Source organism: Mauremys reevesii, linkage group 7, assembly GCF_016161935.1.
Source record: "Mauremys reevesii isolate NIE-2019 linkage group 7, ASM1616193v1, whole genome shotgun sequence".
In the NCBI taxonomy this organism is placed as follows: Eukaryota; Metazoa; Chordata; order Testudines; family Geoemydidae; genus Mauremys; species Mauremys reevesii.
The window spans coordinates 30,041,838-30,065,483 of record NC_052629.1 but is presented as its reverse complement, the minus strand read 5'-3'; the positions used below and the strand labels follow the sequence as shown (position 1 = coordinate 30,065,483).

General features: G+C 39.4%; 2 protein-coding genes across 3 annotated transcripts in view; one reads left to right on the top strand and one right to left on the bottom strand.

Moving 5' to 3' along the window:
- The window catches only part of LOC120369347, a 31,402-nt gene extending 10,146 nt beyond the window's left edge, over positions 1-21,256 (bottom strand). Inside the window, exons 1-5 of the mRNA XM_039482539.1 lie at positions 21,109-21,256; positions 20,187-20,263; positions 3,819-3,894; positions 2,284-2,415; positions 1,245-1,368 (exon numbers count right to left, since the gene is read on the bottom strand). Coding sequence (XP_039338473.1) covers positions 1,245-1,368; positions 2,284-2,415; positions 3,819-3,894; positions 20,187-20,215 — 361 coding nt within the window. The 5' untranslated portion in view covers positions 20,216-20,263; positions 21,109-21,256. The remainder of the gene's footprint in view (positions 1-1,244; positions 1,369-2,283; positions 2,416-3,818; positions 3,895-20,186; positions 20,264-21,108) is intronic.
- Positions 21,257-21,374: 118 nt separating this feature from the next.
- The window catches only part of CC2D2B (coiled-coil and C2 domain containing 2B), a 112,399-nt gene continuing 110,127 nt past the window's right edge, over positions 21,375-23,646 (top strand). The window contains exons 1-2 of one of the 2 annotated variants that reach the window (XM_039482535.1): positions 21,375-21,514; positions 23,143-23,213. The gene's annotated coding sequence lies outside the window, so the exon portion shown is untranslated. Of the gene's footprint in view, positions 21,708-23,142; positions 23,214-23,646 lie in introns of both variants that reach the window. The other variant, XM_039482533.1, reaches the window with a different exon arrangement.

Below are 23,646 nucleotides of genomic sequence, written 5' to 3'. Positions count from 1 at the left end.
GATTATGCAGGAAGGAAACTCCCTACACTTCAGCTCATAAGCCAAAAACAGCAACCAAGGAGCCAGAATATTAACTACTGGGATGAGAAAGAACCATCTCATAAAACAATTCTTCTTTTCCAACACTTCAAATTTGGGCCCTGGTTTCTGAGATTTACGTCCACCTGCAAACTGGCTATCCACAACAGAACCATACATCTTATCTGAGGTAGAGCAGTGCAACTTTTGGCAATGGAAATTTTCTGACACAAACCATTACAGAGCTATCACAGTAAGAAACCAGGACTTGGTCAACAGAGCAGTCTCCTGATTCAGGCACACAGCTGAATGACTCTCAGCTGCCAGTAAAGATTTGTTCCAAAAGATGCTGAACTGAGTTGTGCAAGAGCCTCCAATACTAAGGGAAAGATAAAAAGAGATACACATGTAGGTTGTAGCAGGATGTGTGCAACGAGTTCTTCCACGCATAGAGCTGTCTCACCACTATGTAAACTCCCAACCACCTCTATAACTGTATCATGCTCTTAAAGAATTACTATCTTCATGAGAGCAAAGGAGTATCCAGCTGCCATCAAAATATCTTGACATGATGCCCTGTAGCTACTAAACTTTATAACCGATTAACTAAATGACATCTTCATGCTTTTGAGCTATCTCCTTGACTCCTAATTCAGAGAACTGAAGGTCACACTACTAAGTGGTTCTGCTATGAAGTAGAAGGTGGAGATCAGACAGGAGGCTATCACATTACATGCCTTCAACAGGGTAAGGCTACCTCACGATCACAATGAAAGAAAAAAAAGTATGATCAGAAAATCCTTGATTGTGTCCAATTACAAAAACACAAAGTGTTATGAAAAGTATTACTTATTATACACAGAACTATGCCAGTGGCTCCCAAGCTGTGGTCTATGAACAAGCAGTGATCCATGAAGTGCCTGCTGGTCACATGGGCTAGCTCTCCTTGTTCTCGGCTGGCACATCACATTAAATACAGCTAAAAAATATGACACTATTAGGAAGGTAGTCTGTGTAATAAATGCTGTAGCTGATATGAGCATTTTGGAGTGGCAAGGGATAGGAGATGGTCCACGAGACTATGAAGTTACAAAACTGGATCACACTATGAAAAAGTTTGAGAAACCTGACCTGTAGAAGTGAACATCTATTGTGATTAATACATCATACATTAAGATTTAAGTAACATTTTGGTCTTTTATAGCATTAAAGATGCTGTTAATTACCATTTCCTGCATTTTCCCAAAGGAACTTTCTGACCCATTTTTTGAATTGTAGAATAGTAGCATTATCGGGGACTTCAAGTCCAACAGTATACAGTTTCTTATACTGCACACTTTTAGGTAAATCCTAGCAACAACAAGGAGAAAAAAATAGCAACAATCATTAGTCATTAAAATCGTGTACCACCATAAAACTTACAAACAATATATAAAAAAACCCAGATGTAAGTCACTGGTTCAAATCTGTATCAGTAGTGATTGAAAATCATCATTTTGTAGTTATATTAGAAAAGCTGTACTCACAAAAACTGAAATAGCAAATAGTCCTTTTGTTGGGAAGAGTCAAGCTCAAGCAAGAGATCTAAGTTTGCAGTGGAGACGGAACTACCCTTTCAATACCTCCTGGTCAGAGTAGATGCACACTGGTTGGACTGACGAGGGAAGCTTGTACTGCCATTCAAATCCTCTTCATGAAGAGTATCAAGCGTCACCTCCTCTCCCTTACTTATTTTATCCCATTATCATGTATATTCAAGGGTCTACATTTAGTAACACATGCTTCTATTTACTCTTGCACAGAGCACATTAAATGGATATTCCCAATTACAATGTAAAGAATTTTTTTTTAAATCAGTGCAGATAACTCTGTGGAATCCATTCATACAGCATAATAGTGAAAGAAATATTATATTTTTTAAAAGATATAGCATCTGTCTTCAAGGCAGGAGCCATGTCTTCCTGCGTGTTTGTGCAATGCCTAGCATAGTAGTCTTGAGCAGAGAATCTGGGAACTACAGTACTATAAATAAATATAATGATTAAATGCTAGTAAATCAAGCCATAATTGAATGCTAGCTGAGATTAAGATGATATTTCCTTCATGATACAATTCTGCATAAATTTGTGCTGGAAACAGGATACCAGATTAGATGGTTCACTTGTCTATTCCAACATGACAATTTCTAGACTGGCATTAAATAACACAAGATAAAAGGTAGCAGTAATTGTGCATTTAATTCTGCTATTACTGATTTACTATTACCTTAACTTCATAATACCGTGTGGTGTATGTTAAATCAATAATTAATCCAAGTTCCACATTTAAGGCCTTCATTGCAGCAATCAGGTCTTTGGGTGTAAATTTCTGGGTTGGAGTAAGTCTCTGGTTAATTGCCTGTGATGAAAAAGGGAACTTAAGATTGTGTTTTACAACTTCCAATAAAAATAGAAACATCTGCCTCATAAAATGAATCAGGAACAAGAGGAAACATAGGCATTCAATGTATTGTGTGGATTAAAAAACTAAATTGAGACGGAACTGACGACCCAAAATAAATTCATGACTTTATTGTATGATATTATGACAACAGATAACACTGTGGCAACAGCTCCAGTGCAATAAGCACTAATTTCATATCAAGAAAAAAGTCCTGCACAATGAAGAATGAATATAACAATTTAAAGTAATTCCTTGAACACAGACAAATCTAGCACTGATGTCAATAAGCAAAATAAAATATGAAAATCTTACCCACTTGATCTGCAAAAAATCCCAACCAACTGGTCTATTCTACATAAAAACTAGGGAGGTCTGATAGAACAGCTTACTGGCTCACCAATCTTCCCACAAATGATGGGGATACTTATTTTTCCCTGCCTGTTTGTTTTCTTCTCTGTCACTCATGTTACTGGATGCTACATAAATTTATAATTTTGCATTAAGATCATTTTTCCCTGTATATTTGAAGCAAGGTCTTATCAGGATTGAAGTGAGTGTAAGAAGAATGTAGACAGCAGCAAAAAATTCTCTAATAAGCATCAGGGCCAGGCAAAGTATCAGGGAGCCTAAACAGCTCCATGACTGCTTCCAGTCTCTGCTTTGACCAACATAAACTCAGCAAAACAGAGAATCTGGCCAACCATGTGAAACAGATTAAGATGGAACTTTCATATAAGATGGTGCCTACATACTATTAAAGAGCATTTAAGCAAAATGTTTCTTTAAAATACACTTCTTTTGTCCATTTCTGTGCAATTTACAGGAACAGGATATGGAGACATAAATTTATAGCCACTATTTCATAAGTGGTCCAGTGACCACTACCCTTTAATGGGTGATCATCATGTATGTGAAATTAATTTCTGGTTTATGTAAAGTGGACAGTTATCCACATCACAAAAATCACCACCACAAGTAGGACTCATTACAGCAGTTTCAGAAGATGCAAAAGACTGGGCTCAAAACTGAACCAACACACTCCGGAAGCACTAAATTCTGTAATGTTAAATGAATGGTGCAGATTAGCTGGTGAGAAAGTCATGATGAATGAGAGATAAGTAAACTTACTCAGTAACACCAAGTACCAGTCTACACCTAAAAAAGTGAACATCTTTAGTTTATGGAAAGCTCAGTGGAAAAGGACTGAATGTGCTAAATACTAATTTTAATAGAAAAATAATTTCTGTAATTTTTCACATTGAATCTGTTCTGCAGTTTGCATGAATTTGAATGCTATTTTCCATAATTCTTCACACAGCAATTAGTACGGACTGACTGAAACAACATTTTATACATACCCCTTTTAAAGGCACTTTGAAAGCAATGAATCTCGTTCCTGGTATAGGCTGTCCAACTGGTGTCAAAGTCCGCCATCTTTTATAAAAAAAATATATATTTGTATATTTTTCTGAATACTTAAAGGATAAAATACTTTTCAAATTATACTAATATGATACAAGTCACCTGAAGTGTCATATAAAACAGCTACTTCTGTAATAAAGTTTCTTCTTCTTTGGAGTAAGCTTTCCTCAGCAAATGCACAAAAAAATACTGCTCTTTTTGGTCTTGAGATATATTTCAAGCTACATTAAATGTCTTATAAACATCAGACTCTGCTGCTCCCCTATCACTCCAAACAGAAAGATGTAAATAGCACCCTGGTCTCCCTGATGGATCATACAGCTACTTGCTTGACATGTCAAGGGCCAGATTTCCAAAAAAACTTCAGAACCAAGCAGCAATCCTATTTGGGCATCTAAATGAAGTGGTCAGGTTTTCTAAGTGTTTAGCTGGCTACTTTATTAAGATGCCTAAATAGAAACTGAACTCTTTTGAAAATCTGCCTTATTTCACCAGAAGGAGATATTTCAATTTAAATAAATCCAAAATAAATACTATTAGCTAGCATGACTACTGAAACATTTCTTTTGTTTTGTTTCAATATTACACATTTGAATAATGTTAATAAATTACTATTGGGGGTGGGGGGAATTCATAGATTCCACAGTCAGAGGGGACCACTGTCATTATCTAGTCCAGCAGTTCTCAAACTGTGGGTTATGACCCCAAAGTGGGTCATGACCCAATTTTAATGGGGTAATCAGGGCCAGCATTAGACTTACTGGGACCCAGGGCTGAAGCTGAAGACTGAACTCCACCCCCACCTGGGGCAATGGGGCTTGAGCTGCATCCCCCTCTCTGCCCACCTGGGGTGGCAGGGCTTGGCCTGAGTCCCTCTTTCCCTCCACACCCCTCGCCCCCCCCCAACAGGGCAGCAGGGCTTGGGCTCCGATGCCCCGTCTCCCTCCTTGTTCATGTAGTAACTTTATTGTCAGAAGGAGGGTTGCGGTGCAATGAAGTTTGAGAACCCCGATCTAGTCTGATCTCCTGTATAACACAGGACATATAACTTCCCCAATTTAATTCCTAGACTATATCTTTTAGAAAAACATCCAATCTTGATGTAAAAGTTGCCAATGACAAAGAATCCACCATGACACTTCGTAATGGGGAAAGGTGCCCACGATGCTGGAAGAACATGAGTATTATTTAGGTGAGTCAATTAGGATACAGAATTAGCATATCTCAGAGCACAAAGATTCTTCCATCATTCAGCACAGCTACACAAATTATATGGAGAGACTGCTGGCCCTCCATAACTAAGTCTGCAACCAGGTTTCCATTATGAGACCAATCTTCATGGATCTTCTAAGAAAGCACAAGAAAAATATTTTCTAGTGATAGTTTTTGTGATCACTGTTAGTATAGAATGGGATTTTGTCCATAAATTTCAAGTAATTAAATGAAATGGTTCTGAAGTTACGTTAAAAATTAGTCCTTTGCACATTAAAAAAAAATCTTCAAAATGGAATGGTTACAGTTAAAAATTTGTATATAGCTGTAAAACCACACTTGTACTGAGATGAGCTGAATTAGGACAATGAAATTTGGGAGGGAAAGAGCCTGTAGGTCGAAGGGGTGTGTCTAACAGTGTTTTGGTGAAAATATTTTAATTTGGGTGAGTTATAAGCCTTTGAAAAACAACCATTGTGCATGCACTGTTAGCACATGGCCAAAATGCTAACTATGTACTGCATATGCACCTGGGTCTCAGTGAGTTAAAAATTCAACTGTATACCCTGAACCCATCAAGGAGCAATTCTAAATTATTCTAATATGGAAGCTCATGATAGGTTACATGACTTGTTAAAACTTGCACAGGAAGTTTGGGGCAGGAAACAATATATTTATCTAAGGTAGCAAATCTACTAAACCACAGATCTCTGTATCTGATGCTTACTGATCTGTAGAATAGGGCCACTCAAGTTTATCAACTTTGTCAAATGTTTTAAAATCTACAGAGGAGAAGCCAGATATAAGTGTAGTCTGTTTTACAGAAAGGTAAATAGGCACAAAATGCTGTGGGATGGACTTTGGGCCAGCGGAGGAAAGAAAAAGCTTGTCCTCTTCAAGGATTGCTACACTGTGCCCCCCTGGGCTTGAGTACAGGAGATAGAGGGGCTCTGTGGCTAACTGTTTGGGCAGCAGCATATAATACAAATTTACTGGCTCCCATATACTCAAGGGAAGATTTATAAGCCCTTCCCCATGCCCAAAGGTGATATTATACACTAGGAAGAAAAACTGACTGATTTGCCTGAATGGCACTGTAGTGGGATTGGCTAGGCCATTGCCTGTAAGCCTGGCTCTGTTGTGTGAAATCAGGCAAGTGAGTGATTTTTCTCTCACAATCTGTAGTGTGGTACGCTCTTTGCAAGGAGTTTTGTGAGCTACAGATGAAAATACACTATATAACTGTAAAGCATTTTTATTAAACTTCCTTATGCCCTAAACATGAAAAATGTCTAAGGATCAGGCTGGGAGGCAAGGTTCATCTAATGCAATATACATGGGCCTAGCAGTTAAGAGACACAGACGACAAACCTGGTTCTAATATTAATTTTCCATGTGACCTTGATTAATGGAGGGCTTGTCTCAATTAAGGAAACTTGCTAATTATACTGGTATAAATTTCCCTTATCTAGACAAATCCTTACTTTTTCTGAGCAATAATTTTACAATCTGTAAAATGGGTGTAGTAATAGTTACCTACTTCCTAAAAGTGTTACAAAGCCCACTTAAATGTGTGTAAAGTGTTAAGAGTAAAGTATTAAAGATATACTGTCACTTTATTCTTACTATTTAACATTTACATTGCAGTAGCACTTAAAGGCCAAGGAGGTTGGGGCTCCATTGTGCTACTTAAAAATGTGGTCAGTTTCTAAAATGCAATCAGTTTCAAAATAAGTTAAGTTTCAGTTACAAAACATGACCCTGGGTATTCCCTGCTAATTTTTACTGGTTTAATATTATTTTCCTATTTAAAATAATAATAATAATAATAAAGTTTTTCTCCCCGTTGCTGTGCTGACTATCCACACAAACAAAAGAAGAAACAAACTGTCCACAATGTGCATTTGACAGCACTATCTCAAAGCCCAAAATAAGTCGTTAGTTTTTATTGTAGTTTTTAAGTTGATGGTGTCCGCTAAAGTTTTGTAGTGGTAGAGCAGAGAACAGAACAAAGGAGATCAGCCTTGCAACACTGTATTCGTTACTTTAATTCATGTGGTCTCCAGGGCGTTACAACCACACTGGAAACTTCGGAAAGTGATTGTAAGGTTTAAACTTTTAAAGTCCAGCAAATTACACTAAAGTGCTTCACAGTGCTCCCAATATTCAAAGCCAGTAGAGATGGAGCAGAAAAAAGGCCAAACTCTACTGTTCATGTACACCCTAATGTCCTAGATAACAGATCGAGCACAGAAACTTAAAACATACTTTGTGTGTGTGAAAATGCTTTCAATGATCTCTACTTCAAAACTACTGAACCAATTTCCTTCAAACTCAGTTTGCTCCTTATATCTCATTAACAGCCACAAAACAAAAGCAATCTTGAAGGAAATTGATCCAGTCTCTATGTATGTGCAAAACCTCTTCTCAGAATATATAGGGAAAATAGATATTTTAAACATAAAGAACTAATAAATATCTGAATGAATTCTACTGAAACTTTCCAAAACACTCCCTTCTGGGTAAAGATCAAGTACAAAAAAATTTCCAGTCCCCAATTAATTGGTTTGAGTAAGTTATAATCAACTTAAGTAGGGAGTTTAAAGAAAGTTGCATTTCAACCTTAAATATAGTCATTGCTACCATAATAAAATGGCCAAAAAAAATCACCTAGATCAGGAGTTGGCAACCTTTCAGCAGTGGTGTGCCAAGTCTTCATTTATTCACTCTAATTTAAGGTTTCGCATGCCAGTAATACATTTTAACGTTTTTAGAAGGTCTCGTTCTCTCTCTATAATATATAACTAAGCTATTGTTGTATGTAAACAAGGCTTTAAAAATGTTTAAGCAGCTTCATTTAAAATTAAATTAAAATGCAGAGCTCCACCGGCGGGTGGCCAGGACCCGGGCAGTCTGAGTGCCACTGAAAACCAGCTTGAGTGCTGCCTTCAGCACCCGTGCCATAGGTTGCCTACCCCTGACCTTGATTCTACCTAACAGTTCTAATAAATGTGCCTTATATGATGCAATAAAAACTTGATAAGTATCTGGCTAGTGTAATTTATTTTGGAAAAGGAGGAGAAAAAAAAAAGACTGAGACACTCAAATTATGCCAAGTATGTGATCACAGAAGTCACAAAAATCGGGTGTAGGGAGTTAAAATGTGATTTGTATAATTTCTTTTCACATTTTAATGTAACCAACACTGATCTCAGCATTAGAAAAATTGGATTTCTTCAGCTACAAATTTTCATTTTGTTTATAAAGGCCATTGTTTATATGAACAACAAATGGCTAAAGCTATTTATACAGTGCAAATAAGGATGCTGAAAAAAGAGGGGACTTGTACGTTAAGAGTATATTGATTAGTGTTCTGAAAGGCCAAAATATAGTTTGAAAATTGGAGAGTTTGTTTGTGGAATTGGACATGAGTTGTTAGATGTGCAACAATATTTATTTTTAACTGGACTAATTGCCTAACCTACAGCAAATATTTTCATAGAAGCATTCTACTGCATGCTCAACCTGTGCACTTATTGAAAATTTAACCTCAGCTTCCTGCTGCACTGAATTTACCAGTTAGTTACAGAGATCTGTTTATTGACAACCAGAGTAACCAGATAGAAAGTGTGAAAAATTGGGACAGGAGATGGGTGGATAATAGGCACCTACATAAGAAAAAGCCTCAAATATAGGGACTGTCCCTATAAAATTGGGACATCTGATCACCCTATTGACAACAGTAGATTTAATCTATATTTTTAATTAATCAAGAGCAAATATTGGACTGTTGCATCACTAAATGGATCAGACAGGAACTGCTGTCTGACTACAAGGGAGAATGTTATTTACACAAATATATCAATAAGTAAATTTAAAAAGGTAGTTTAATGAGATTTTGGTCACTGATGTTCAAAAACTTGCTGCTGGATTCCCCTGTACATGATAGTGTCCTATTTATTGCTACCTCTGCCCACATTTCTAAAGCACCCAAAGTAATAACCAAGAAGGGCTGAACATGAGCGCTTCTGTGGTCACTGATGTGATAAAGGGGACAATGAGGGGCATACTTTACCCTAAACAAACAATAAAACCTCCAGATTCCTCTGTCTACTGGAAATGGGGTGAACATGGGAAGGAAAAACTATGAAAACCTAAGATTCAGATACAGTAATATAAACAGTACTAATAAATAGAATGACAAGGCAATTTCTCTGAGACACCAATACTGGCATATAGTTCATATACAGCAGTTTATTATAAGGTTCAAAACAGCTTCAGCTTCCTCCAAGTCCACATTTGTCAATAAATCCTTCTTTCAATTATTTTGGAAAACCAAACTACATTAAACAAGTTACATATGTAATATATAACTATTATATAAAGTTCACTGGCACAATAGGTCAGTTGTGGTCTATCAACCTAACAACCATCCCTTAAGCATTTTCATCATTAAAAATTATTGTCGCAGCATAAGCAGTGGGCTCTAACCTGAAATGGTCCAAGCCCACATTTTGTATTTTTGAAGTTATTTATATAGATATACATAAGGACTTACACCTTCAACATTAGATATGTTTATGTATGTGCACTGATTCACTGAAATCCAGTTTTGCTAGATAACAGCACCTAAACCATGCCTTGAACGTAATTCAGTTGTATTTACTATTTCCACAGCATTCTAAAGAGCTTAAGTGGTGCATGACATGCAACATGATTCCATACTAGAAGAGATGCAGAGTGGTAACTTTTTTAGTGTGTTTGTGAAAAATGTGTTTAGAGTAAAAATAAAGTTATCTTGCAGTCCAAGCTTTTAGAAAGTAATACACTGTTTATCCTTCTAGTTCCATATATTCTCATAAGGGATTAAAATGCATTTTAAATGCTTTAACTTTTAAATCTCTGTGTAACGGTGCACACATTTTTAAGGGTAGGAGGAAAAGAAAATACCATTGTCAAACAGCCATTGTTTCCATTCGTCTTACCCAGCTTGCAAAATTGTCGCAATATTCAACAACCGAGGTAGACAAATCTGTTCAGTTGCCCTATTGCAATATGACAGATGAAAATGAAAAGTTTGATATTTTACTTCCAAGTTAAAAAAAAATGTAAAGAATTACTTGCTTTGGGCAAATGGAATTTTGGAAAATTGTTTAGTTTGCAGTTAAATTCTTACTCAAAGCATTCTTTATTTAACCTACTTCTGGCACCTTCAAAACAGCAGGGAGTTAATCTACAAAAATATGTTTTAGCCTTGTGCAGATGTGTTACAATATTGAAGTTTTGCAAAACAGGCACAGAAAAGGTGTGTGCCAATTTAATTCAGGTACTGTGGAAAAGCTCAGTGTTTCTGAATCCAGATTTTCTCATTAAAAAACTGTAAAAGCTATGTTGGTAAAGTAAATTGCATAGAATTCTGGGGATTTAAAATTGAAAAATGTGAAAAGTGTTTATTTGGAGGGGTGAACAAGTCAATTAGCAGCACTGAATCTGACCCCAGGGTGGTACCAAGTATACTGAAGGTAAGGCTTCTAGTTCTTAAGCCACCTGGGGACAGAGTATCTCCCAGACCACAAGATGTAGCTCCATGGCATGACAGCTACTTGGATTCTTTGAGGCTTTTGGTCAGTATCTCAACTGTTAAGATTCTTTAAGCCCATGATTTTCTGAGTTAAAGTTTAAATGAATCTTCCTCCTTGAAGGGAAAAACCTACTGCTAGCACAGGATTTTTTTCCTGCTTTGCACAGAAGAATGGTTTAAATAAATACATGGAAACAGATTTAGTGTGTCCTGTTTTAAAAACAGGCTGTCCACTATTTCCTAATTCACCCTCTCATGAATGAAGCAATGGAGTGTGAGTAGGGGCATTTCTCAATGAAAACCACTTCACTTCACCCTCATTTTATCATTTATTTTACAGCTGGCCCCAAGAGCTCATCTTCTAAGTTAGAGGTAACATAAGAGTTATTACAACAGGTGAGGGGGACAGGAAGAACAATAATTCAAAACAGGCATTTTATGTCGGTCTCATTAGCTCTAAGGATTTTCTCCTTATATGTTATTTTATCATCATTTGGGAGATTAGGATCAAGAGTATGGAAGTAGAGCAAGGGTAGTCCTAACAGGAAAAAGTTTTGAGATAGAAATTCAAGGAGGTTAAAAATACTTGGACTGATCAGCTTAGAAAAGAGAAAACTAAGGGGGGATATGATAAAGGTCAGTAAAATCATGATTGGTGTGCAGAAAGTGAATAGGGAAGTATTATTTTCCCCTTCACATAACACAGAAACTACAGTAGAACTTCAAAGATACGAACACCAGTTAGAGACCGACAGGTCAACTGGACACCATGTGAAACCGGAGTGGAGACCAAAACCAAAACAAACCAGGAAATACTGTACTGTGCCTGTATTGCATCTGGGCTTCTTGTCCCCACCCCCAACTTGCCACACAGGGTGCAGCCGGCACGAGCAGCTCTGGGGTTTGCGCTGCTTTCCCATAAGCCATGGACGTCGTCCTCTCCCCTGCCCTCCTAGAGGGACAAGCTTGAATGCTTAGTCTGAGCCTAGGAAAGAAACTTCCTGAGCTCCTGCTGGAACCTGCCTGGGAGTATTTGTTGCTGGAGCCCAAGCTCAAGCTCCTGCTTGCACACTGTGCTCTGGAAGAGCAGCTCATTTATAAGAGGCCACAGCCTGCACCCCGCGGCCACTGACGCCTCAGTTCCACAGTGTGCCTCACTCATCATCCTTGCAGCCAGGGGGCTAGAACCAGCTGCCTGTCCCCACCCCCTTGGATGGGGTTGCCCCTTAAAGGTAGGAAGTGAAGAACCTGAAGTTTGCAGGCTCGGGCGTGAGCCCCCGCTCCGAGCAGTCCGCCCTGAGGAGCACCCCATAACATCTTGTTCAGAGTTACGAACAACCTCCATTCCCGAGGTGTCTGTAACTCTGAGGTTCTACTGTATGAAATGAATAGGCAGCAGGTTTTAAACAAATGTAAAAAAATCTTTACACAATACATGGTCAACCTGTGGAACTTGTTGCCATGGGATATCATGAATGCCATGGGATAAAAAAAGAACTAGATATGTTCACGGAGGATAGGTCCATCAATGGCTATTAGCCAAGACGGTCAGAGATGTAACCAGATGCATCGCTAAAATCGCTGACTGCCAGAAGCTGGGACTGGATGGAAGAGGATGGATTACTAGATAATTGCCCTTTTCTGTTCATTCCATCTGAAGCATCTGGCATTGGCTACTGTTTGAAGACAGGACCATGGCAAATTTTCTACACCCCCTTCTCTCAATTAAGTATGTGAAAAACTCTCCATTCCAGTCCTTAGTTCTCCCAAGGAAACTCACCAAAACCAATGTCTCAATATTCCGAAATTTCTAAAAGGTATAAAATAAGCAGAAGGAAGACGACAAACTTTCAGATACTCTTTATCTATCAGAAGAAACAAAGGGTACAATTCTCCCCTTACAGGTTACCTTTACAAGTAGTGTATGGGGCACACCGGGGAAGGAAAAGATAAGATCCATAGAGAACAACAGAGGGTTAGGATGAAATAAAGCATAGGATGGTGCAGAGCTATGAAAGGAAGAAATCTGAACTTGTTCTGGAATACAAGAAGAATCCAGTGAAGGAACAGGGGATGGAGAAGGAGGAAAGGATGATGTGGTTAGAGCTATCAAAGAGGAAGCTTTTAATAGCAGAGTTTTGGATAAATGGGGAGAGTTACCCAGAGACATGGTAGTTACAATAGTGGAGACATGAATAAATATTTTAATAATAGGGTAGAGGGGAAATTGCCTCAGCGGAAGTCTGTGAGTCTAGATGTAGGGCAGGTGTTAGAAGTCAAAGATGATATCAAGATTAGAGACAGGGTGACAGGAAAATGGTGGTTTTGTCAACAATAATGGAAACAAAGGAGTGAGTGAAAAAGCTAATTATTGGAGAAACTGAGCTGGAAACAGCACACAATCCAAGAGGAGTTATCAGAAAAATGCAGCAATGCTTGACTGAAGAAATAATGAAAGGTTAGGGGCACAGAAGTATATCTAGAAATCATCAGCATAGAAGTGACAGCTGAATCTATGTGATTCATTGAGAACATGTAGAAAGAAGCTATGGAGGCAGATGATAAAAGAATCAAGGAATGAACCATAGGGAGTCAAAGGAATACTGGAGAAGTCCCGAAGTAGTTCTCAGGAGGTAAGAGGAAGAACCAAAAGTGTTAAGGAAATTCAGGAACAAATGTGAAAGGAGCAGCTAATTATCAAATAGGAGATAGTCCACGTACAATTAATTAAAATACAGTCTCATAGCACATGTGATTTTCCAACCTCTGGAAGGAAGAGCATGTATGCTGATCTTCTGTCAGCATCTTAAAAAGATGTGTGTGTGAGGAGTACAAGTCAAATCTCACCTTTAAATTTGCATCAGAATGGCTACACAGCTTTGAAAGCCTCTCGTGGCCCCACTGTCTAAATTCAAATTTCCTGGGTTTTACAGTGCCCACAAGTTTATTGTTCTAACAGGAAAGCATTTATTATACACTTGTGCACACATAAATCAGTAAGTGACATATTGCGCATACACAGTACTTTTTCAGTCATTATCTTTATTTCTCTAATTTTTCAGACTTGCAAACATTCCATATAACTATATACATAAAGATTTGATGTCTTAAAAATAAAGCCATTTGAGTTACGCAAATATTTAAATAGAAGTCAAACTTTTTCTACACATGGAAACATTTTGTGCCCCTCCCCTCCCCCAAATGCACTACCACCTCAAAGCACATAGAATTTTACCTGCTTTTCTAAACAAAAGGGAAGTGTCTCACTTTTGAGATGAGAACAAGCATAAAAATGTCAAGCTCAGACTAGTTTTTTTTCCAGAAAGTTATTTGGGTCTGAAAACAGGGGCTTCAAATAAAAATAGCATCTTAACTATATTATTATTATACTAGTACTCTAGCTAGCTACTTTAGAAAAGGTATATGAATAGTATTCTTAAGTCTGGTTTATGTGAAAACGTATCCCCCTTTCATTCTTTTAAAATTAATGTTTGTATATTTAAAGAGTTTCAGAGATCTGCCCCAAGAGCTGGAAACTCTCTTAAAAACAAAGTAAGAAAGCTCCCATCATATTTAGTTAGGTGTACCTTGGTAACAAGTATAAGGGAACAAGGCTGACCTGGGGTCAAATGGCTATGTATTTAATAGTGAACCAATGGCAGTGGTCCCTTTTACCAGGATGGCAAAAAGGAAGAAAAAGGAACCGTAGGGAAGAGCTCTTGTTTGAGCAATCACATCTGAGTGATTGAAGATCAGTGACAGGCTCTAAATGTAAGAGTCTAATCTGATGTGGGTACCTGAGGGAGCAATTCTAGAAAGAGATGGATACAGAAAGATGAGTTTACCCTATGTTAATAAGGTGACTATGAATAAATTATGTTACTGAGCCTGAACATTTTCAGTTAGGCTCTGAGACAGATGTTTGACAGCAAGGAAATTACTTCAACAAACCATGTTACGAATGTTGTTTTGGACAGAAGACTTGCAGACCACTCTTATAAATACAAGTTATATTTGGTAAGAATGGCTTACTACTTTGATTTTTAACTGACTGGATACTTTTATATTAAGAGACTAGATATCATTAAAGTAGAACCACTAACTATCATCCACCTGAATTGTCATAAAATAGAGGTCAAACAGAGGTGCAAATATTAGCAATATTTGTAGTTATGTCTGTTCAATGCAACACTGGTAATGCCGAAACAGTAAATCATATTTTAATAATAAAGGTAGCAGTTGTTTTCACCTATGTGAACAGTCAATCTAAATGATAACATAAAAAATACATCTTGGGAATCACTGTTATCCAGTGAATGAATTCAGTTTTTTGGCTGCTGAAGTAGATCCCACTGTATATCAGTTCTTGGGAAAAGCTTAGTTGTATCTTCTCAAGAGGAAAGTAAAGTTATATTAGAACAAGTTGCAGATAAAATATGCAATGAGTTACCTTCATTATACTTATTTGGTATATTTCACACAGTTTAGATATACACTTCTGTTTTTATTTTCAAGCACAAGATTTACTTGCCCACCTTTTCCATAGGTAACTGGGCAAGCAGAATGTTAGGTGACTAATTTACAGGAGTAAAATGACAGAACTGTTGAGTTGTACAACTGGATTTCTCAGTATCAGAAGCAATTTAAAAGCATAAAGCCTTTGGTCTTTGGCTTGTCATTCCTCACTGGCATCATTAAGCAATAATGCATAGGATAATTGATAGCGCAATGGGCTATGTCCAAGATTGTTTGTGATACAGCAGTTACAACAGATTTAGAGCACAGCAGGAGTGAACTATGGGATGCCTGCACTGCCTCTGCTCTATCTGTTCTATACATAAATAGTATCGGAAATGAGAATGTTCTATCATTCTGGTGTCTTTAATGGACACTAGACTTATTTCTTAAAGTAAAAAAGCAACACATTTCTCTACTATAGTACTTTCCAGAATATAATAGCTCAGAAAACTCCAGTGTTGAAGTACATCAGGAACACAGATTCAGCAAAGAAATTAAAATATTGGCATGTGTCTGTTGGGAAAGGTTTTTGACTAACAGTGAAAACCTGGTAAAGACGGACGTACATCTTTTAAAAGTTACACTGGGGAGAAAAGTAACTTGAAAGATGACCATCTGAAGCTAACAATTCAGAGGTTTCCAAAACTTGCAGACCTTTGCGAATATGCATGATTAGAGGGCGATTTTCAGAGTTTAGTACTTACCTTAAACACCCCCCCACCCCCAAAAAAACAGAATTCCAAACCAGATACTATACACATGCCAAATAACTAAACTGTATAGAAACAGAGAGACTGAAATACTACAGATTGCATAAGTTCATCTCCAGAATAGTATACTTGAACTGTGTGCTACAGCTCAGGATCTGGGCCTAAGTGCTTTACAGAAATGTACAATTCTCACACAGATACCACAGATTTTAACAGAGATCTTATGCAACTTGGTTTGCCCTATTTTCCCACGTGTTTAAAGTGTGATTCTGCTCTGAGGCCAGACTTCAAAAGGCTTTCTGAGGTTACACATTGTTTCACTGACTTCCAGAGCAAATTTGCTCAGTTTATCTCTAAAACAATGTTTTATTTTAGACTGCTAGAATCCAAACTTTGAACTTTTCTTCTCATGCAGCCTCACAAATAAGTGCTCAATAGGCCAAATTAGGCCCTCAGTGATACCTGTCCAAACTTGATGGTCTTAAAATCAAAGGCTGACGTGTAGTTCCATTGCTTTAAGGAACTAAGCAAACAATTCTGTTTATGGTGCACAAGAATAAGCAGAATTCAGCTTACTCTCACTTAGCTGTATTAGTTCCAAAGTGTTAACTGAAGTAAAAAAGCAGTAAAGATACATTTTTATCATTTAAGACAACATATGTAACTATGAACAGGAGGACTAGATAGAGCTCATGACTATGGTGCCATTTTTACAGTCACTTTTCAGAGCAGAACAGAACTGCAATGGAAATGGTATTCACTGTCTTTAATTTGGATTCTGGTGCATAAATAAATACAATTTTCATTGTTAGTGTTTTGGCAGCTCTGTAAATAGTTTAAGTAACTTGAACTCCCTCTACTGGTTGGTTCAGCAAAACACTGCATACACACCTTACATAAAGGGATTTTAAAAAAATGTATCTGTAATAGTCTTTAAAAAAAAAAGTTCAGTCACCACCAAGTTTTAAATAATTAAGGTTGATCAAACATTGATATACGTGGCAGTATTCTTTTAAACAGCCACCAATAAGAGAAGAATTTTATTCCCTAATAAAATAATAATACTGAAGACATGGTCCTCTAATTTTGTCACAACATTTCTAATATCACTGAATTACAAAGCTTTATAAACAACTTTTTAAAATGTCTAATTAAGCAATACTGTTTTATTTGCTGAAATCAGGTACTGATGGATTAATAATAATATAAAGACGTCTTAAAGTAATTAGCCATTCAGGTTAAATGTAATTTCAGAAAAATCTAAAAATAAGGTCTTGTTTACACTTACAATGCTGTACCAGTGCAGCTGCGCCATCAAAGCACTTAGTGAAGACACTAGGTAGGCCAACTACTACACCTCCCTGAGAGGCTGTAGCTATGTTGATGGGATAAGCCCTCCTGTCAACATTGAGAGTTATGTCGGTGTAACTACATCGCTCAGGGGTGTTGCTCACTCGGGGGTGACATAGTTATACCAACATAAATTAGTAATGTAGACCAAGCCTAAGACGCTGTTAACCTTCAATACAGTACGTTCTTCAGGTGACTTTGTATAAGAAATAAAATACAATTAGTTAAGTTAGTTACAGATATGGTGGCAGAACACTCTAGAATCTGATTTTAGAGGGACAATGTCAAATTAAAAATATATCCCAAACGTCTATCTAAAATTTTTTAAAGCTGTTATTGTTACAATTAAAACTGAATATTAAAAATGAAAATTTATGAGGGAAAAACTGGGGAGAAAAAGTGGTGCTCTTGACAGCATATTGTGAATGTAGTTTTACCAGTATAAAGGTGCCTTATATCCATATAGCTTATTCCCTTTCCTGTACAGGAATAAGCTGTACCAGTAGAAGCCTCTTTATACAGGTGTAACTGTATCCACACTATGGGGTTTGTATTGTTTTAATTATACCAGTATAAAGTGGTACAACTTATATGTGTGTAGACAAGCGTTAAGTTTCACTGTTTCCTCCGTATGTAGTCTCTCCTGTTTGCACAGCAACAAAGGATGGGAACAAATAAAAACTGGAAGGTGATTCAGGGCTAATTGTAGTACCTAAAAACTACTTTTAGTTTGTTTTAAACTAGATTTTAAATTGATGGTATTGCTTTGAGTTGCATAGTTCCTAACCTGCTTGAACTTGTCCTGTTTCAAATTTTCTGGTCATAAACTGAGTAAAGAAACTGAATTCTGAATGGTTCAGAGCAATTTGCCCAGAAAGTTTTCAGCAATTTAGTTAACATTTTATTTTCACACAAGCAATTTCTTACCAGAAAAAAATTACCAGAAAATTCATATTAAGAATGTGCACCAAAAAGAAATAGAAATCATTAACACATTATGTAGACTTAGTAAGACCAGACACATTTTTAAACAATTAGATAAAAATCAGTTCCTTTTTCACTTATCTTCAGGAGAAAGTGTTAGCAATGCCACTAAAACTCAAATATACCAAGGAACTGCATTTCCTTACACTACTTTATATTACTGATTCTATCAACCATACCAAGAAAATAAGTACCTCAATTTTGATCTTGGCAGGTCAAAAGCCTTTTGGGCCATGTTTCAAATATACCGTACTTCTAATTTTAAGTAAACACATATATACTGTTAAAGGCTGTTTCACTAGAAATATATTTAAATGTTTACATAAGATTAAAACTATGGTTGTTTAATAACTTGTAATGTCTTCAGTGACAAAAACCATGAAATTGAAAGACAATCTTTAAAAACACAGCTGCATAGTTTGGAAAAGTACAAAAACTGACAAATTAGATTAAATTTTTAAGCTTAAGCTCCTAAATTTTATTAGCTGATGACTCTCCTACAGGATAGAGTTTACTTCTCAATTTGGGAATGTACACGTGTTAGTTTCTAATTTTAAGTAGAAACTAGGATAATGTTCATTATTAAGAAAGGGATGCTTGTAGCCTATGTGTTTAGGTCATAGCTGCTTCACTTCCTTCAAATTCAGGGGATGAAGGAAGGAACAATTCGTTAGTGAACACATTCCCAGTTCTGTAATATTAATAACCTAAGCCATGAAGAAAATGAACAAGACACTAATTCTTTTAACGGCACCTTAAAGACTAACAGATTTATTTGGGCATAAGCTTTTGTGGGTAAGTTTCTGTCCTTTGTTTGATAAACCTAAGACCTTTTAAATAAAAATAAGTAAAACTTTTAATCTAACTTCGTTTAAAACTTTGGATATAGTATAAAGGAAAGTGGAAGAACAAATTAAGTTAAAACTATTAAATACTTTTTATTATTTATAAAGCTACTGATATTTTAACAAGTTTTAATTCCTGACCACAGCCCGCTATGACCAAACTCTTCTAAAATTCTTTGAAGTTACTTAAAAAAAATATTTATTTTTGTAGCCCTGGATTGATTTTATAATATCAACATAAGAGATCTTTTTGGCAGGGAATGGAAATCAGGACTCCTATATACTGTTTTTGACTTTTTCATTCATTCAAAGGCTTTGGTAAAGCTACTTAACCCTCAATGTAAAATGGGGATAATACCCACCTTTCTGAAACACACAGAGATCTTCTGATGAAAGGCATAAGCCTCACTGACTACTCCATACTACTAGCCCTTAAGTTTACGTGCACCCAACTAAGTCTGTTGGTGAACTGCCAGTAGCACAAAGGCTACATTTGTTATTTTAAAAAAAAAAATGGAGCAGATCGCAGCCACTGTCATTTTTAATATGAAGCACAGCCAGTTGTCCCAGCATGCCAGATCATTAGGATGCAGATAGAACGCTGCATCCTGGGACTTATTGTCTGAGACATCACCAGTAAACATTCTGATAGTTCACTTGAAAAGTACAAGTAGGAAAAAAAAATGGTCTTTTGCACTTGTATCTATGAGAATGTCCCTTGTGCACATGCATGCAAGCATCTGTCCCCCATCTCCTCCCCAGTTCTTGGTGGTACTGTAAACATCTGAGAAATTGAAAGGATGGACTACTGTCTCTCCCCTCCCTCCCCAGTTGTGAGGACGCAATTCAGGGGGAAGGAAGCTAGGAAGAGGAGCTATGTTTGCTTGATGAAGGAGAAGCGTTCACAGACAGGCTGGGATATTATACTCACCTGGGGGATGGTGGGCTGTGTCTTCCCTGTCTTGGAGCAGATACCTACCTTAACTGGCTGTAGGTGGCAGAGAGGAGATGCTGTAGCGAGAGAGTGCATGGGGCAGTCAGAGCCCCCTCCCTGCAGGCGGGGCCGGGCCCGCTCCTGCCTCTCTCAGTGTGAGGGATACTTACCCATCGGGGATAGTATTCTTCTTTACCATGCTGAAAGCAGGAGCAGGCAGAGCAGGAGGCAACGGTGAAAGTGGGCACTGCAGCAAAGGAGAGAGAACCGCGCAGTTAACACGGTGCCAATCTCTTTCTCCATTAAGATGGTCCATCTCACAGGGCTGACCCTAAATGCAAGCACAGCAAGCAGCCACTTCGGCTCCACACTTGATGCCATCAAGTTCTGCAGCTTGCAGGCTGGCCCATTTTCCTCTGCTGCAGTAGGACTGAAGGGGAAGACAGCAAGTCACCCACCGCCCCCCAAAATCTGAACCAGAGAGAAGAGGCAACAGATTTCTCCCTCAATTCGACCCTAGCAGCAGGGCTGAAGGGGTCAGAAAGATCTTACTGGAAGATCTTTCCTCCTCCTGTAGCAGATCTGCCCTCCCCTCGCACTCTCTGGGCCTCACTTCTGCTCCCAACGAGGGAAGGGAAGATCAGCCCCGCAGCAAGGGAAGAAGATTCACCTGCCCAGCGCTAACCTAGCTGGGCCCGATCCTGCCAGGTGCTCAGCTCCCGCTGACCTAGCGACTCCAGAACGGCCCCAAAGACAGCCCAGCCCGGGGCCGCCGCCGCTCCAAAAAAGACGCTTTTAGCTGGCGCGAGGCCCCGACCCCAAAGACGGCGCCCACCATCCCCTCTGGCCCCGGGAGCCCCTGGCAGCCCCAGCCCCGCGGCCGGCTCCCAGAGAAGGGAGACTCCGGGGGCTGCCGGGTGCCGGCGAGGCAGAAGGACCAGGGATGGGCTGGAGCACGGAGGGAGGCGCGGGGACAGGCCGGGCCTGCGGTCAGGTCTCCTTAGTGAGAGAGGCAGGGCTGGGACCGTGAAGGGGGTGCGGTCGGGTCCCGGCGAGGCAGGGTGGGGGGCTGGGGCTGTAGGTCGCCCGTACCCTGAACGGATTTTCCTTGAAGAGAAAAGCTGTAGTAGCGAAACAGACGACACAGAACCTTCCCGAAAGGCTCCGCACTGCGCAGGCTCAGCAACCGGCCAGCTAGTGTTTCCCACTGCGCATGCTCATCAGTTGCCGATGGGGTCAGGCATATCCTGGTGCGCAGGCTCAACAACAAGGGGCCAGGTTTGTAGGTAGGCTCCAGGGCTAGTGAGGCACGGAGTTGTCAGTGCGCATGCCCAGGAAATAACCGGGGAAGCGGAGAGGTGTCAGTGCGCATGCTTAGAACCAGGATTGTCGGGAGGGGGAAAATGTATCAATGCTCATGCCCAGTATCGGCAGCCTAACTAACTTAAATTGGCGAGAGCCGGGACCCTCTGTCTTGGGGGCGCAGCTCCCTCAGATGGTCCGTATCGTCCCCGAGGGCCGCCCCTTATCTTTCCCTCAGGAGGACTACAGTTCCCGGCGTGCAGTGCGGCATCTGCGTCTGATCGGCTGGGCCGTCGTCCCTCTCTGGCCGCGGGCGGGGGAGGGCGCAGCGAACTCTTATGTCGGGGGCAGAGGCTCTTAGTTGTGCAGCCCAGCGCCGAGGCCCCTGGGTACTGGGGGAGGGTGGAGGACTGCAACTCCTGCGCGGTGGGGGTGGGCTGTGCAAGTCCACAGCGGGCTCTGTGTGTGTACTAGGGGATGCCTTTAGTCTCACTGCTGGGAGTCCTCTGCAGCTGGGTTTCTCAAACTTCATTGCACCAGGATCCCCTGCTGACAACAAAAATTACTACATGACCCTAGGAAGGGTGACTGAGCTTGCCCAAGGCCTGCTGCCTCAGGCGGTTGGGAGGGGCAAAGCTGAAACCTAAGGGCTTCAGCCACAGACATGGGACCTGTAACCTGACCTGTGCTGCCCAGGGCTGAAGCCGTTGGGCTTCTACTTTGTCAGTTGGGTTCAGGCTTCAGCTTGGCCCTTGGCCCCAGCAAGTCTAAGCCAGCCCTAGTGACTCCATTAAAACTGGGTCGTGACCCACTTTATGGTCCTGATCCACAGTTTGAGAACTGAGGTTGCACACTGAAGTGTGAAAGTGCCTCCAGTTTTCCCACAGCCTGGTGCTGAGTTGCTGACAAGGGTCCCTCATGGCTGGTGCTGTTTGTTTAAAATCATTGCAGTTACCATTACGTGAGCAAAGTTGCCAATATCAGAAGAAAGTGATCAGGGATAGTTTTCTGAAAAAATTGGCGTCTGATGGTGATGAGAAAGCTATGTGAATTCTAGGGGACTTTTTTTAATGTGCTGAGAGAGAGAGAAGGAAAAAATAATCTAAAAGCTGCATAAAGCACTTAACTCCTTTAGCAGACCTTACGTTCTCCGCATATCTGAAAAGTGTGGCTCCTTCTGTTCTCTACCCCCCACTGACACTTTTGTACAATTTCTGCCTTTCAAGGCTTCCCTCTTCTCTCCTGCTTTCTTTCCCCATTTATCTCAACTCCTATCACATGCAGGCTCCTCTTCTGCTCCCTGCCAGCTGTGTCTTGTCTTTCAGTAGCAGTTGGTTCCAGCTCCTTCCCTTGTAGATAGCTGAAAGTGGGTGAGGATTGGGTCTTCCTGCTCATGAGAGAGGAGACTGAGGCATGAGGTGGCAGGGACAGGACAGCTTAGCTATAGGAGAAAAGTAGTTCAGAGAAAAAAGGCTGCCTAATGCTGTCACATATTCCTGGCTGTGATTAGTGGCTGGGACACCAATATCCCTTGATGATGTTTGAAAACCCTGGACTGTTGACAGCTAGGGCCTGGATGAATCAAGGGTGTTGGCCACAAATGCTGAAGTCTGTGTAAAGTGCCACTTTTGTTCAATTTTGACATGTTATAATTTTGCATTAACAAGCTTGTTTTAATTTTACGTTTTTTTCTTTGAGAATCACGTCTTTTAACTCTTTAAGAATTAGTTTTTCATTGCAGAAATATAGACGCATCATACGTAGTCTTATCCCTCTTTCTGTGCACAAGCCACATTACACTTTTAATTATGTTCCTTTCGCCAGGGCTACAAATTAAGAGCCATATACTACAGGGGATCTTCCAATGGTAACAAAAGAAGGTTTGCACAAAGATTGTGAGTAGTATATGGCCACTAAACTTTAAATTAGTAAAATTATTCTTTTACTGTAAGTATCATTTGTCTGAGAAAAATGATGCAGGATGCTTTTAGGATCATGACTACACCTCTACCCCAATATAACACCACCCAATATAACACGAATTCAGATATAACGCAGTAGAGCAGTGCTCCGGGGGGGGCGAGGCTGCGCGCTCCGGCGGATCAAATCAAGTTCAATATAACGTGGTTTCACCTATAACGCGTTAAGATTTTTTTGGCTCCTGAGGACAGCATTATATAGAGGTAGAGGTGTATTTCTGTCCTTTGATTATTTGTTTATGCAATTAGCCAGTTTGTGTGTGCAGTACTTGTACATGCAGATTAGGCAGACAGTTGTACATCTCTATTTGAAAATTATTAGCCTTAGGCTAAAAAATAAGCATTTCAC